Source organism: Schistocerca americana, chromosome 2 (genome assembly GCF_021461395.2).
Source record: "Schistocerca americana isolate TAMUIC-IGC-003095 chromosome 2, iqSchAmer2.1, whole genome shotgun sequence".
Lineage (NCBI taxonomy): Eukaryota > Metazoa > Arthropoda > Insecta > Orthoptera > Acrididae > Schistocerca > Schistocerca americana.
In genome coordinates this window covers 767,406,328-767,423,178 of record NC_060120.1, presented here as the reverse complement: position 1 = coordinate 767,423,178, position 16,851 = coordinate 767,406,328, and the positions used below count along the sequence as shown (strand labels likewise).

Genomic DNA, 16,851 nt, shown 5'->3' with positions numbered 1-16,851 from the left:
GAGTGAGTTCAGGTTAGTTTAATGATTAAAATTGTTGTAACATCTTGGGCATTTAATTGCGGAGCACTCCAACTCTGATTGTAAAGAATAAATTGCTCCATATTTGGCTCCATATTTAGAGAGTGAATGTCTGTGTGAATCGGTGTTTGGAAGGGGCTCCCTGGGTATGGATGTGTGATGTGAGTGTTAGTGTTCCATATTAAGAAGGTGAAGTTGGCTACATCATAAATAATCCTCCCTCTATGAGCTGCATTTTTCAGTTGCAGTGATTTTCTTTATAGAGTGCGGCATGTGCAGCCAGTTTGCGAGATTGTTCTTGGGCGATTGACTCACTACCTTGCTCCTAAGTGAGCCAACCGCTCACCAATTACAATCTAAAATGGCGTAGGGGCTATGAGAGGTGGCATGAGCCCCCTCTCATATTTCTATCTTACGATTTTCCTCTCTAATTGCATGCAGTGAAAAGTCGCTATTCCTTCACACGCGGACTTCCCACGCAGCGTCTCTCGTCACCCGGGTGGTCCGGTGACAGGTGGGCGCTGCTGATCTGGAAAGGGTGTGAGGAAGTCGAGTGAATGCTTTGCAGACGCCGACATTGTCAAAAGACACGCCCGGAGGGGTCTGAAGTAGCGGCTGGGATAGAGGTTCCGTTACTTCGCAGAAACTTAGCGAAAACACTTTCTGGCAGGCTACCAGCGAGGCGTGGGAATGACTTGTGTACCCAGGCAGTTGTGGCGGACAAATTCCCGCGCTTTCTGCAAAATAGTAACTGTGATTGGCTTGCTCAGGGCATAGTTCCGTGACATAGCAAAATCAGCGCAGAAATTGGCGCCAAGAATCTCCATTGGTGGAATGGTAGTGCTCCGGCAATAGAGTGGAATTTTCCTCCGGTTTTTCGAGTTGCTGATTGGAACGTTTAACCACGGCCACTGTTGCGGGGGCGGGAATGTTGTGTGTTCGACCTGTACGGGTGCTCTAGGTAGTCGGCTCTCGCCTTTCGGTCGAGGACGTCGAAGCAACCAGCCATCGCCTCCGGTACGCCAGATCGTGTTCTGGGAGTTAAGAAGACAGTTTGGTAATGTATGTTGGCAGCACCGGCAGATAGGGATTTTCCTATGTGATAATCAGAGCTCGGCAGAGCACGCCTGTTCGTCTTTTTCTAACTTTGTTCTGTCTTGAGTAGCAGCAATTAATGTTGGGTCAGCTGTGTGTCTCTCTTAAGATTTGAGTGGCAAGGAATTGGCTCCACATACCACTTCGTCATGAACCTCACAATCTAGTTTAGGGACAACTTCGCCTTCACAGCGTTTGTTTGGGTATCCAATTTGAGCCAATTTGATGTATTATAAATGTTTCATGTGTTTTTGTTTATTATTTTGTGTTTAGTCTTCATAAATCATATTGTTATTTTGGACAGAACTTTCATTCTGTTAATCGGTAGAGCAACCCATCATTTCTCATTATGTTAATTAAACCTTCCATTATTTAACTTATTTATCAAATTAAATTATTGCAGGTGCCAAACTCTTTTCTACTCCACTTGCAGGGTTGATTACAGTCAGTTTGCGTATTTTTTTTAATCCATGTGCAACAGCAAAAGTCAGAGTTAGAATATGGGGGGGGGGGGCTTAGAGCATCATTTACATATATAGATTCTAGAAGAATTTAGTGTTAAATACACTGCTTGCCCCGGCACCTCTCAACTCCTCCAAGCAAACTTTGATTTATGTGATGTACTCCATTTTCCTGTCGCATGTTGGATGTAAAATGGAGACTTCAGCTTCATAACTAAGTTAGCATTAGATGCTTGTGAGGCGCTGCAATCCCCGTGTATACATTTGCCTGAGAGATGTGGTGTTTACAGATGTAGTGGTGGAATGACTTGTAATTTTCACAGCTTGGACACAGCTGTGAGAGGTATCCCCTGTTACTAACGATCATTTTATATAGGGCTGATGCAGGCATAATATAATTTTTGAACTGTGATTGTATGTGAACAGTGGACACTATACATCTCCGGAAAGCTACACTCCTGGAAATGGAAAAAAGAACACATTGACACCGGTGTATCAAACCCACCATACTTGCTCCGGACACTGCTAGAGGGCTGTACAAGCAATGATCACACGCACGGCACAGCGGACACACCAGGAACCGCGGTGTTGGCCGTCGAATGGCGCTAGCTGCGCAGCATTTGTGCACCGCCGCCGTCAGTGTCAGCCAGTTTGCCGTGGCATACGGAGCTCCATCGCAGTCTTTAACACTGGTAGCATGCCGCGACAGCGTGGACGTGAACCGTATGTGCAGTTGACGGACTTTGAGCGAGGGCGTATAGTGGGCATGCGGGAGGCCGGGTGGACGTACCGCCGAATTGCTCAACACGTGGAGCGTGAGGTCTCCACAGTACATCGATGTTGTCGCCAGTGGCCGGCGGAAGGTGCACGTGCCCGTCGACCTGGGACCGGACCGCAGCGACGCACGGATCTTGGGAGATTAGACACCCTGACCACTAAATTAGGTCAATTGTACAGGAAAGGTCGCATCAGGTGGGAGACCACACTGACTTATTATTGAGCTGTAGTGCTAGAAATTAGAAATATGTGGCCTCAGGCGATGGGACACACTGAGCAACCGATTAGGTCCATGTACACAGCCTGTCACGCCAGGTGATGTAACACACTGACCCCAATAGTGAGCTGTAGTACAAGAAATGTGAAGAACAGTGGGCATCAGGCAATGGGACGCACTGAGCCGCCAATGATGTCCATGTACCCAGTATGTCACGTCTGGTGATGGAACACACTGACCCCAATAGTGAGCTGTAGTACTGAAACGTCCCCTTAGAAAAATTATACATGACTGTGCTTAAACTGACATACAATATTTTTAGCGCAACGCAATCTGACTTTCGATAATCCCTACAAGAGAGTGGCCCTGACTAACATTAACCTATACCTTTCACAAATCACTTACCTCACAAAAATCTTCGTTACTCGAACTACTGCAATACAGCGAGCACCACTACTGCCAGCTAAATAAAAGATTCAAACTACGGAAGACACTAACTGCTGATAGGCAGTGTTAGCAAATGAAAGATTTTAATAGAGAACAAACAATGTATTTACTTTAATAGTGTTGAAAAATCATCATATACATAGCAGTTAATGACATCCAGTCTTACAAATTTCAAAATTCCGCCATTTCTCTCCCCACATCCACCACTGCTGGCGGCTCACCTCCAACTGCGCAACGCTACGCGCTGTTCACATCCAGCTGCCGCTGCCCAACACTACAATGGCAGACAACAATGCAAACTAGCCATAGACTGCACACAGCACAGCCAGTGATTTTCATACAGAGCGCTATGTAACGTTGCCAATATGGAAACATAAACAGCCTACTTACAGTACAAGAAATGTGAAGAATAATGGGCATCAGGGGATGGGACACACTGAGCAACCGATTGCCTGTTAAATCATTGGATAACTCACCCTGTAACAGAGGTCTCAGGTGATTACAAAACCTGAGCCACGGTATTATCGAGTGTGAAATATATATCAAGTCAGATGACAACACCTACTGACATTCAATTACAATTATCAGTCATAAAAGGCATGTTATGTCAGGTGGCAGTCACATTCTCTTAAACTTACATCTAGTAGTCTTCCAGGTGACAATTCAGTCTCTGTTATAATATTAAAAGCAATATACAATAGGCAGTGGACATTTACTGCAAAATGTGTTATCTACGTTTAAGTTAACAAGAAATTAATGTTGAAAGATACACTCCTGGAAATGGAAAAAAGAACACATTGACACCGGTGTGTCAGACCCACCATACTTGCTCCGGACACTGCTAGAGGGCTGTACAAGCAATGATCACACGCACGGCACAGCGGACACACCAGGAACCGCGGTGTTGGCCGTCGAATGGCGCTAGCTGCGCAGCATTTGTGCACCGCCGCCGTCAGTGTCAGCCAGTTTGCCGTGGCATACGGAGCTCCATCGCAGTCTTTAACACTGGTAGCATGCCGCGACAGCGTGGACGTGAACCGTATGTGCAGTTGACGGACTTTGAGCGAGGGCGTATAGTGGGCATGCGGGAGGCCGGGTGGACGTACCGCCGAATTGCTCAACACGTGGGGCGTGAGGTCTCCACAGTACATCGATGTTGTCGCCAGTGGTCGGCGGAAGGTGCACGTGCCCGTCGACCTGGGACCGGACCGCAGCGACGCACGGATGCACGCCAAGACCGTAGGATCCTACGCAGTGCCGTAGGGGACCGCACCGCCACTTCCCAGCAAATTAGGGACACTGTTGCTCCTGGGGTATCGGCGAGGACCATTCGCAACCGTCTCCATGAAGCTCGGCTATGGTCCCGCACACCGTTAGGCCGTCTTCCGCTCACGCCCCAACATCGTGCAGCCCGCCTCCAGTGGTGTCGCGACAGGCGTGATTGGAGGGACGAATGGAGACGTGTCGTCTTCAGCGATGAGAGTCGCTTCTGCCTTGGTGCCAATGATGGTCGTATGCGTGCTTGGCGCCGTGCAGGTGAGCGCCACAATCAGGACTGCATACGACCGAGGCACACAGGGCCAACACCCGGCATCATGGTGTGGGGAGCGATCTCCTACACTGGCCGTACACCACTGGTGATCGTCGAGGGGACACTGAATAGTGCACGGTACATCCCAACCGTCATCGAACCCATCGTTCTACCATTCCTAGACCGGCAAGGGAACTTGTTGTTCCAACAGGACAATGCACGTCCGCATGTATCCCGTGCCACCCAACGTGCTCTAGAAGGTGTAAGTCAACTACCCTGGCCAGCAAGATCTCCGGATCTGTCCCCCATTGAGCATGTTTGGGACTGGATGAAGCGTCGTCTCACGCGGTCTGCACGTCCAGCACGAACGCTGGTCCAACTGAGGCGCCAGGTGGAAATGGCATGGCAAGCCGTTCCACAGGACTACATCCAGCATCTCTACGATCGTCTCCATGGGAGAATAGCAGCCTGCATTGCTGCGAAAGGTGGATATACACTGTACTAGTGCCGACATTGTGCATGCTCTGTTGCCTGTGTCTATGTGCCTGTGGTTCTGTCAGTGTGATCATGTGATGTATCTGACCCCAGGAATGTGTCAATAAAGTTTCCCCTTCCTGGGACAATGAATTCACGGTGTTCTTATTTCAGTTTCCAGGAGTGTAATTTCACCAACTCCTTCATTAACCTTTCTGCTGAGTTGGAAGATGCGTGGTACCTGGAAATGAAAATGGGGGAAATTTTGTGATTCTGAAGAACACGTTGCCAAGTGCGCGAACGGAACTGCGGCCCATTGTCGGATATTACGGATGTTACACGAGCCACTTCTTTCAGGAAATGTTTAGTAAAAGCACGTGAAACAGTGCAGGCCGTAGCTTTACGTAATGGGGTGAAAGTGACGAATTTAGAAGTTAATTTCACACAGACAAAAACATAGGCCTAACCTCTATTTGTAGTAGGAACCGGGCCAAATAAATGCACGGCCGCCAGCTGACGAAGACGTAAGAGGTATGATGGGGAATGTCTGAGCAGAGGATACTGTAGGTGGTTTAGCTTTTTAACAAAGTCTGCACTTTGCAAGGACTTGGCGAATACGTTTTTCCACACTGAAAAAGTAAGATGTTTGTTTAAGCAGCTGATAACATTTGCGCGGTCCATAATGCGCATAACTAAGGTGAACATACCAAACCAGCTTGTTAATTAAGTCTTCAGGGATACAAACTAGCCACGTTGTCGTATCTGGTTTGATACAGCGGAACAGAATATTGTTGTGTATAAGGTAATACTGTCGTAGAGAGGTATTATTAACATCGCGCCATTGTTGTTACACGTCTTTCCAAATGGAATCTTTATCTTGTTCTGACGCAATATTGTGTAGGGCATCGGAAACAAAATTCTCAAATGCGACCTGGCGCATATACAGTAAACTGAAATTGTTATGGCAGAAGGTGTTGGCTGGATCGTTGTTGTCGGTTTCTAAAGTGCGTGACAAAGCGTCAGCAACGACGTTTTGAGGTCCTGGTACATACACAATGGAAAAGGAGAATTCTTGTAGCAAGAGAGCCCTTCTCGCTAAACGACCATGGGATAGTTTAGCTGATATGGTCTGTATATACTGTGGTGTGTCTACCGAAAAGAAAAGGTCTGAACTTGGAAAATGCCCATACAACAGCCAAAGCTTCTAATTCCGTGATGGAATAGTTTCTTTCGGAAGAAGTTAATACTCGACTAGCAAAGGCGATGTTTCTTTGTACTTTAGTTTCACCTTCCATAAACTCTTGGAAGAGATGAACTCCAAGGGCTGTGTTTGAAGAATCTGTTGAAATGCAAAAGTCAGTCGTAAGATCAGGGTGAGATAACAGAGGTGCATCTATAAGCGACTGTTTTAATGTCTCAAATTCCTTCTGAGCAGAATTATTCCAAAGCCATATAGATTTTTTTCCAGTTAATTTGCAAGGTAGGCGTATCTAACGCTTTGCTGTTAATGAACCTGCGAAAAAGTTTGTCATTCCAAGAAAGCTGCGAAGTTGTTTCTTCGTACGGGGAACCTGTATGTCATGAATTGCTTTCAGCTTATCAGTGTCCGGTTGAATTCCGGATGATAAAATGAGATGGCCTAAAAATTTGATTTGAGCTTGTCCAAAGTGAGATTTTTCCAAATTTAGTGTAACACCAAAGCTAGAGAACGAGTGAAGAAGTTGGGATAATATTTCATTATGCTCTTGCCAGGAACAGCACCACTGATCTTGGTATGCGTAAGCGGAAGTGTTGGAATGGTAGAAATAGCAGCGCATTTTTGAAAGGCGGCTTCACTGATAACAGAAACGGGAGAACCCGAATCAAGTACAGCAGAGAATTTTTGTGCGCCAATCGAAATATTAATGACCGGATGATGAACAATAGGTCACAAATCGGTTTTTTTCAGCAGAAGATCCTCTCGTATATCATCACAACGGATAACGTGTGACGTTATATTTTCTGAAGAATCATGGCACCGCCCGCTCTGCGGAGAGCATTCAGTAGGCGGAGCAGTTAATTGCTATTGTTGGTATTCTGTCTCACGCTGCGTATCTGCATTATTACGTGGGTTTGGTGGACGAACCTCTACTGACTGTACTGTTCGACCGGATGGATTGTTGATATCTGGTCTGGGGTGGAACCGGGAATTTGGTTGATGAAATGGTACACGTCCGTCATTGCCGTAATTCTGTCGGCTGTCACTGGTTTGTCTCCGGTCCTGATTTGCATAATTATAATTACGATTTGGGAAATTCTGTTGACTGTGCTGATGAGTAGGTGGATGGTTCAGGGTTTGTCGTCGCTGGTAGTCATTATTGTTTCCGTATGGTTGGTGGCGGTTCCGGTGCCACGTTTGGTTTCTTTGTACGAAAGCAGAGTTGGAATTATTCCGCTGATTATCCAAGGCTCTCTGACTATTACCGTACCGCTGATTATCTTGTGGGGTATCATTGCGGAATGACATTGAGGGAGAGGTGTGATAATTTTGATTCCTTGATGAATAGGCATTCACATCATTCTGCTGATACTGGGATTGTGGAAGAAACTGTCTTGCATTTCCATATTGGGGTCTGTTATTCGGAAACTGCCTACCTTATTACGAAAACGATTGTCTCTATTCTGTTGCGTTTCCGCGAAAGAGTGTTGACTACATCGTGAATTATGAGTTTCGTCTAGTTGAAGAAGCTATAAGACGTCACGGAAAGGGTTCAAGTTTTCCGTGCGACTCCCTGTCAGCAACGGAACTCGCAATGATCTTGGTAATTTGGAGATACAGAGCTGAATGAGATCAGACGGACTGTAAGGTTCTGTGAGATGTTGGTTTTGTTGGATCATGTAATCAAAATATTGCGTCAAGGTGCGGAATTGTGAGTTATGGAAAGGTGGCATATTTAACAACTGATCTTTTACAGCACGCTGTGAAGTGGGATTCCAGTAAGCATCCAAAAATTGTCGTTGGACTGATTGGAAAGACAAGCATTGTCGTGCAACATGTCGCATTCTCGTTGCAGGTTCACCCTCCAAGAAACTACAAACAAGTTCTAACTGATGTGCGACTGGCCAATTCGGAGGAAACGCAAAAGTAAATCGCTGAATCCAATCAAGCGGATGTAAATCGTTCGGGTTATTCCGGAACGTTTTGAATTTCTTAATTGATAGAAAGTGTTTATAATCGACATTGTCCTGGCGGGGAAAGGAAGAAACATGGGTTAGGGAAAAACTGCCTGGGAAGGTACTACCTTGTTGAGGGTAATCCTGTGAAAATGGAGCCTGTGAAGATATGAAGGGGGGCTTGTTGTTGTAGATAAGCACCATTATTCCCCTGGTGTTCTGGGACAAAATTACGAGGCGCACTGTCGTCCTGCAATTGTTGCTGAATATCAGAAAGTGTATTCCGAATTAAGTTGAGTTCTCTTTTTTGCTGTTCGTTAATAGTGACTTGTTTGCTCTTAAATTTGGTATTCAGTTGTTTCTGAAAAATGAACTGGGGTTGTATGGTCTGATTCATTGTCTGCGTGCGTTTCCAAAGCAGCTATTCTTTCGGTTATATTTTCTATCTGTATTGGAATTGTTCACCCTGTTCACTGACCTTAGTTTCAAGTTGAGTGACGTCAGATGTGAGGGATTCTGTACATGATTGTAAGACCTGTATTTGCTCTGAATGAGTAGCAGAACTTTTTTGCAACTTGTCAATAACCTCTGTTGGAAGTACTGCATTGATTCTGTTCGTAAGGTCAGTAATGTCACGGTTATGTGTTTCAATGATATCCTGTAATTTCCTGTCATGTGCTTCCTTGTATGTTTCAATAGTGTGTGTCAATTCCTGAGCACGCTTAGCATTGTCAGCACACAAGGCGTCTAATCGTCCCGTTAATGTTTTGTTATGTTCCGCAATATCTGCACGGAATTGCGCAAATTGTTCGTCACGCTTTGCGTTCTGTTCTTCACTCTTAGCGTCACGTTCCTGTAGTAGTCGAAAATAACGGTCAAATTTATCTTCATTTGTTACTGGGGGCGTCACCTCAGGATTTGAGTGTGGCAACCGATATTGCTGGCTAGGGTTACTAAGGACTGTTTGAAAACTCTCAGATGAAACAATTTCTCTATCTGTAGAAGAATTTTGCAAGAGAAACTGATTGTTGGAGCCAACTACATTGCTTTGTGCTGGTTGATTAAGCAAAAACGAATCATGGGAAACTGTTTCTACATGGCTTACTGTGTTCTGAGAATCCGAACGCAGAAGAGGAACCGATTCGGGAATTTGTGATTCTGTTGCATCATTACTTGCTGCAGGTTTATTCGCAACTTCCTGATCAGTTTGTGACGTAGGAAGATTAAGGGGCAAAACTGGGTCATTGTCCGGTTGTTGTAGCTTACGCGATTTTGAGGAACTGCGTAGTTTTACTTTATCGCCCTGTCTATTTGTTTCAGACATCTTGAAAGAGACAATATGGCTAACAACAATTTTAAAATGGACGTAAGTCACAAGACGGTATTTTACAGACAAAAAGAAGAAAAATTATTCAGGATGGACACACAAAATCTGTAAAAATGCGGAAAGCAAGTTGAAATGAATGTTCACAAGCGTAGCAGCAAACACAATATCACGCAACTAGCAATTGTAGCACACAAGCATAGCCGCCAAAGCAATATTACGCAACTAGCAAGGCAGCGCACATCTGAAACAATGATGGCAAAAAAGAATGTTCGAAAACAAAGTCCACAGTTACGGAAAAAATATTTCCAGGAACGTCACCACAGTCGCCAAGTGAAAGTGTTGTTATTAAAAATTCTCTATTTAAACTAGACTGAACTGCATGTGACTGCTTTAGTCTTTAATAGAACTTGCATCTGACTGCGTATTTAACTGCACTGAACTTTATCTGACTGCATGAAAATATTGTTGGAAAATTAATACTCAAAATACACATCTGACTGCATGAAAGTTTAGTGGTAAAAATAAATGAAAGTAACCAACCTGCATCTGACTGCGTCTGTGGACTTAGCTCGTGCACTCCTTCCCGTTTAGCCGATAATAAAACATATATTCAACTCAGCCGTAATGCAATGGCATAAAATTGTCATTCTAGATAACTTTACTCATTTTGGCCCTGTTTGTTACTTAATAAAAATTCTGTCCTGATCTGAATAATTTGCCAACTGTGCAATGGCATATAGATTGTTTTACTCTGATAAATGAAATTATTAGCTTTACTCATGGGAACTTTACTTTAATGTACCTTTTGGTTCAATGCAAGCACAGGATGCGGAGAACGACATAAGGTGTGAGATGAAACTCTAATTTTATCTAAAAAATATTTATTGTTCAAACTTGTAAGGCACATGTGAAAAACTAAAAAAAATTCTATAGCATGGATTTACTAGAAAGTTTCACAAAACGCTTATTGCATCAGCAATGGGATTCCTATCTAGCTTTTAGACATTATTTAACCAAAGAAAACCTATTTTATTAATTATTCTTTCTAGTTTCCCCAGGTATGTGCCGAGTTTCGCTCAATATATAGCTTATTATGTGCGTAGCGCCAATTCTTAGTTTGATGCTGTCACGACCCGGCTGCCTCCTGCAGGCATCTAGCTCCGACTCGAAACACGTCTGCTGTCTCTGCACATCTCCTCACCACTACTCAAACTTTTACCGCGTGCACCTAGCTCTGTTAGCTGTCAAAGATCTTACTACTCGAAGATGTACTACTCGTCCAACCTTGCGGTTGGGAACTATTGACATTTTTCACTGGCTCTATCCTGATCGAATCTCAGCACATACCTTTCAACGTTTAATGTTTCTTAGATGTATATTGATAGGAGGATGAACATTTGCACAATGCATCAGCTATGTTCGGTACGTGTGCACGGCTGGACACAGCTAGCATGTTCCATTAGGAACAATGCACATTGTGCTATTCTGTGATGTCAGTATCCATAGGTATCGCATCAGCAATTGTAACCACACATGATGCCCAGAGGCGTCTCACATATGGGACAGGCGTGTGTGCTCTTTGGAGTTCTGTGAGTACTAAGTGTAGCACTAAGTGTATGCCCGAAAATAGACCCAACTTCACCCAGTAGCTGTAGGCAGCAGCAGTGTGAGAGCGATGTCTCGCACTAGCTTGCATCCAGCAGTGGCGTCGATGTGTGCGCCCTTAGAGCGTCTGTGCTCTGCAAATAGGTCTATGCACCCACCTGGTCGCATCAGCAACAGTGCCTAGGTGATCACGTATTTCGAGAGGGGTTTCTCAGGTGTCAAGTATGAAAGGGATGCCACTGCCTCATGCTTGAGGGCACCTGTGCATCACTTGGTAGCTGATGGCTGCATCACTTTGCAGGGGTGCTGCCAGTAGTCTCCTGTGTGGTCCAGTGAATGGGGGTGGTGGGCATTGCTTGTGTATGTTGATTGCATGCCTGTAGCATTATTGTACTAGGAGGCCTGTAGGCTGTTCTATGCATTATTTGGACTGTTTACGAGTTGATTTCCTGTCTGCACACCAGTCTAATGTATTATTTAGGAGGAGTTTACATGTCTGTACTGAAATTATTTCGGTAATTTAAGAGTTGTTTGCGTGTCTGTAGTGCGTTATTTAGGAGTGGTTTACAGGTCTGTAGGCTGTGTGGTGTGAGCCCAAGCACATCAGGGCGAGTGTTTTCTATCAGTGTGATAAATATGTTATCTCAAATCAGTCCCTAAATAATTTTTTCCAAAATAAATAAAGTACACTCCTTCCTTACTCTCTCCAGCAGCCCAGCACAGGCTGAGTCATTTTCCCTTCCGGACCGCCATCTTGGGTTACATCACAGGAGGGATGACAGCACCTTCTAGTGGCAGTACTGTGTACTAGGTCAGTTGGACTCTAGATCTCGTGGTGGAGACATTGCCTGCAAAATAAAGACTTATGTCCAGCACAGCCAGAGTCCTTTTCCCACCCCAGAGCACCAACTTGGATTATGTCACCAAAAAAAATGGTTCAAATGGCACTGAGCACTATGGGACTCAACCGCTGAGGTCATTAGTCCCCTAGAACTTAGAACTAGTTAAACCTAAGGACAACACAAACATCCATGCCCGAGGCAGGATTCGAACCTGCGACCGTAGTGGTCTTGCGGTTCCAGACTGCAGCGCCTTTAACCGCACGGCCACTTCGGCCGGCGATTATGTCACAGAATGGGTGACTGCACCTTCTGGTGGTGGTACTGTGTACTACTTCAGTTAGAGTCCAGACCTTGTGGCAAACACACTGGATAGCTATACTGCCTCAAATTGTTTAAATAAAGACTGTATGCAAAATAAAGACTTATGTCCAGCACAGGCTGGGTCCTATCCCCAACATTTCCTAGGACTAGGTGGCGGTTGGGTGACTTAGGTTAGTGGAGGCAGCCCAACTGCTCTTTCTTTCCTGCCATTTTCTTAAGTTAGTAGAGATAGCCCAAGTGACCATTCTTCACTGCCAAAATTCAAATTTCCCACCATCCCTAGGAATAGGTGGCGGTCAGATGACTTGGTTTAGTGAAGGTAGCCAAACTGCCTTTTCTTTCTGCCATTTTCGTAGGTTAGTGGAGTTGTGTTGCATTGTCCTGATGGAATTTGAACTTCCCACCATTTTCTGGGGGAGGGGGTTAGGTTAGTGGAGGTATCTTCCCACCAAAATTCAAACTTCCCAACAAACGTCGCCATTTTGAATGATGTCATAACCGCCATTTTGGGTGACATCATGCGTTGTTGCCATGTCTACACACCGCCAGCTTGGATGACATCATTGCCGTCTTGGATACATCTGGTAACAATGCAGAGTGCGGTAGAAATGGCTTTGTCCCAATACTGCCACGTATATAGATACACTTCAGTTGATGCTTGAGTTAGTATGTCTCAGCTGCTTTGGGCATTGAAACAATTCCACAGTTGCACTAGGAAATTTGTTACCAGGCAAAGACTTGAACCCAGATTCTCCGTTTCATGACCACCTTTGCCATACGGAGAAGCTTTCTGGGCTATTCGAATTCCCAAGTGCTGCTCACCACTGATGTTGTGACCACGCTCATTTTCCCCAGTGTTTGGAGACTCATTGTTTTTCCACAAGTGGATGAACGATGCTATGCATCAGCATTGAAGTAGTCATTTTTTCCTGTCAAGGCATCTGAAAGAACAGACACCACAGATATAACTGTATAGATATGTCTCTATGGGTAAAACGACCGTTTCAGTATGGATGCATACCTTCGTTCGGTTGCAGTGAGGCTGTGGGCTGTGAGCAGGGGGGGGGGGGGGGGAGACACTGAGCGGGATCAGAACAATCAGAACATCAGTGATGAGCAGCACTTGAGAGAATGGGTCAGACAAGAATTGTGTCTCGATGACCAAGACGATCAAGGTGACCTTTCGCAAGAAACAAAGAATCCAGATTGAGTCCCAGTCCGGTTACAAATTTTGAAGTGCATCTGTTGAATTATTTTAACGCACAAAGCAGCTAATTCATAGAAGTTTCCGTTTACTGACGATCATAAAGGCTGCCTATGGGGATTATTGTGACATGTCCAAAAGAAAACACAGCACATACAGAATTGTATATATGGGCCTTGACAGGGAAAACGACTGCTTCTTTGTGCGGGAATAGAGTGAGGCTCTGAACAGTGGAGAAAAAAAAAACAGGGTCAGAACATTAGGGGTGAGCAGCACTTAGGAATTTGCGTCAGATGGGTAGCTTGTATGGATGGCCAAGGTGATAGAGATGACCGTTTGGAGAAGCAGAGAATCTGCATCCGAGTCCCTGCCTGGTCACAATTTTCCAGGTGCAGCTGCTGCATTATTTCAACGCCCAAAGCAGACAAGTCACAAAAATTTCCCATTGGTTATGGATATAAAGGCTGCTTAAGTCCATCATTGGTGCCTGTTCTTTCGGACATGTGTGAAAGAACAAACACCACACATATAACTGCATAAAAATCAAAAGAATGCTGAGGGAATGACACCTGCTTCAAGGGTTCTATTTCGATTTAGGTCTCTCAGTGCTCTGAAAAATTCTTCTTGTAGTTTCATACCTCTTATTTCACTTTCATATTCCTGCATTTCCTCTTCTATAGTATTACGTTCATATACGTTTCCCTTATAAAGTCTTTCTACTTATTTCTTCCGGCTTTCCCTTGTTTACCTATTGCTAGCTTGCCATCTGAGATCTTCATATTCATACAGGTGTTACTGTTTTCTCCAATGGTTTCTTTAATTTTGCTATAGGCAGAATCAATTTCTTAGGTAGTCATGCTTGCATCTATAGTTTCGCATTTCTCCTGTAGTGATTCCAGATTCACTATTTTTCATGTACATTACGCCAATCTCACTTTTTATGTTTCTGTATTCACTTCTGAGTGTTTCATTGACTTTGTTTTATATCTTCTTATTTCCTTAGTTGTATTTAATATTTCGTGGGTTATCCAAGGATTTCTACCGGGGCTTTTCCTACCTGGTATGTGAGACATATGTGACATGTGAAATACCATCAGATTACACGAAAGCAGGTGATGATAATAGCATATCAGAATAAAAAGTCACGGGTGGAGAACAGTTGCACGAATTGGAAGAAGCCAACATCGATGCAGGTCAGTTAGGGTCCTGGAGAAGTGTAAGAACACGTGAGGCAAATCCTCTGATATACACTGATCACCCAGAACATTTGACCACCTGGCCCGTACCTTTGGCACGGATAACAGCGGTGGCACATTGTGGCATGGAAGCAATGAGGCCTTGGTAAGTCGCTGGAGGAAGCTGGCTCCACATCTGCACACATGTCACCTAATTCCCGTAAATTCCGGGGAAGGGGGCGATGAACACTGACACCACGTTCAATCACATTCCGGTTATGTTAGATCGGGTACAGATGTTTTGGAAGCCAGAACATCAATTGGAACTCGACACTGTGCTTCTCGACCCACGCCATCTCACTCCTGGCGCATTGTCTTGTTGAAAAATTCCACTGCCATCACGTAACATGGTTATCGCGTAGGGGTGTACATGGCCTGCCACCAGGATAATAGCGCCTTGCGCGAGCTCCACTGGACCCGTGGAAGCCCCCTCGAATGTTCCCCAGAGCGTAATGGAGCCGCTGCTAGCTCGCCTCCACCTTCAGTACAGGCGTCAAGGAACTGTTCCCCTGGAAGACGATGGATTCGCGCCTTGCGTCGACTTGGTGAAGACGGTATCGGGATTCATCAGACCACGCAAAACTCTGCCACATCACCAACGTCCAGTGCCGACGGTCACGTGTCCATTTCGGTCGTGGTTGCCGATGTCATAAACTTAACATTGGCACAGGCATTGGTCGTCGGCTGCTTTTAGGAGCGGTCGCTGAGCTGTATGTTCAGACATACCTATACTCTTCACAGTGTTAAAGTGTGATGTTAGTTTCGCCGCAGTTCTGTGCCTATCCTATTTTACCAGTCGACGCAGCCTATGTCGTCCGACATCTGTAATGAAGCGTGGCCGCCCAATTCCACGACGACTGGACGTGGTTTCAGCGTCGTTTGGTCGCATGTTGACACTGGTTACAGTATTCGTCGAGCACCCGGCAACTCGTGCAGTTTCAGAAATGCTTGTGCCGAGTTTCCGGGCCATCATAATCTGCCCTCGGTCAAACTCAGATGGATCGCGCGCCCTCCCCACTCTACACACGGACAGCACTCTCAAAGATACTACACGCACCGTGCGTGTGAATGACTAGCAGTCATTCCTCGCCAGGTGACGATGCTATCGCCTGGACGGGTTTATATAGATGGTCGGCGGTCATAATGTTCTGGCTGATCAGTGCACCTTCCGCCACACCGTTAGGCGGCTTCCTGATAATGTATCCCTGTAGGTGCTGAAACCTCGCTGGATAACCCAACTTGGCACAAATTTTGCGTCTTTATCAGGCATTCCACTATTCTCAGAAAAAAACACTCAGATGAAATGGTGTGTCACTGCTTAGTGGCTACTGTAGCAGCAGGCGCACCGCGCCGTGGCGCAGGAACGCCGCGCCGCCCGCTGAGTGACGGGCGTGGCTGCAGCGGCTGCGGCGGTGGGTGGCCTCGGCGACGTTGATGGATGGCGCCCGCCCACGGCCGCCACAATTAACACCATTGTCGCCCGCACCTCGCGCCTCGCGCCTCGCACCTAGCAGCTAGCAGCTAGCAGGGTTCGCTGCCGGCGCCGTCTCCTACCAAACCTCCGGCAGGTGACACCTGTAACTACGTGCACACACAGCCACCTAAGCTAGCTGACTTATTTTCATCACAGTCACTGGTACAAACTTTTTAACACGATCCCTTAGCTTAATGAGTGTTACACCAGTAACGTTGTTGCATTACAAAGGAGGAGAAGAAAATGGAACTGATACAATTAGAAATCTGTAAATCTAATAACATTCAACATCTAAACTGATTTTATGTTGCTGAGCAACAGACACACAATTATTTTTAAATGAACACACCACCATTTGACTGTAGTGTTATTTATTTAATTACTACCCAGGTTTGGCCTTTTATGCCACTTTCAATTGTTTGATTTTATGTCATTAACATATATTGCAGGACATCAAGCTCAAAATTGGCCATTTTTGTTTTGGTCATCAGTCTTCTGACTGGTTTGATGCAGCCCACCACAAATTCCTCTCCTGTGCTAACCTCTTCACCTCACAGTAGCACTTGCAACCTACGTCCTCAATTATTTGCTAGATGTATTCCAATCTCTGTCTTACTCTACAGTTTTTGCCCTCTACAGCTCCCTCTAGTACCATGGAAGTCATTCCCTC

General features: G+C 45.4%; 1 protein-coding gene across 1 annotated transcript in view; it reads right to left on the bottom strand.

Annotated features, from left to right (window-relative positions):
* LOC124594413 overlaps positions 1–16,181 on the bottom strand; it is a 104,167-nt gene extending 87,986 nt beyond the window's left edge. The window contains exon 1 of the mRNA XM_047132784.1: positions 16,054–16,181. Coding sequence (XP_046988740.1) covers positions 16,054–16,181 — 128 coding nt within the window. The remainder of the gene's footprint in view (positions 1–16,053) is intronic.
* Positions 16,182–16,851: the final 670 nt, after the last annotated feature.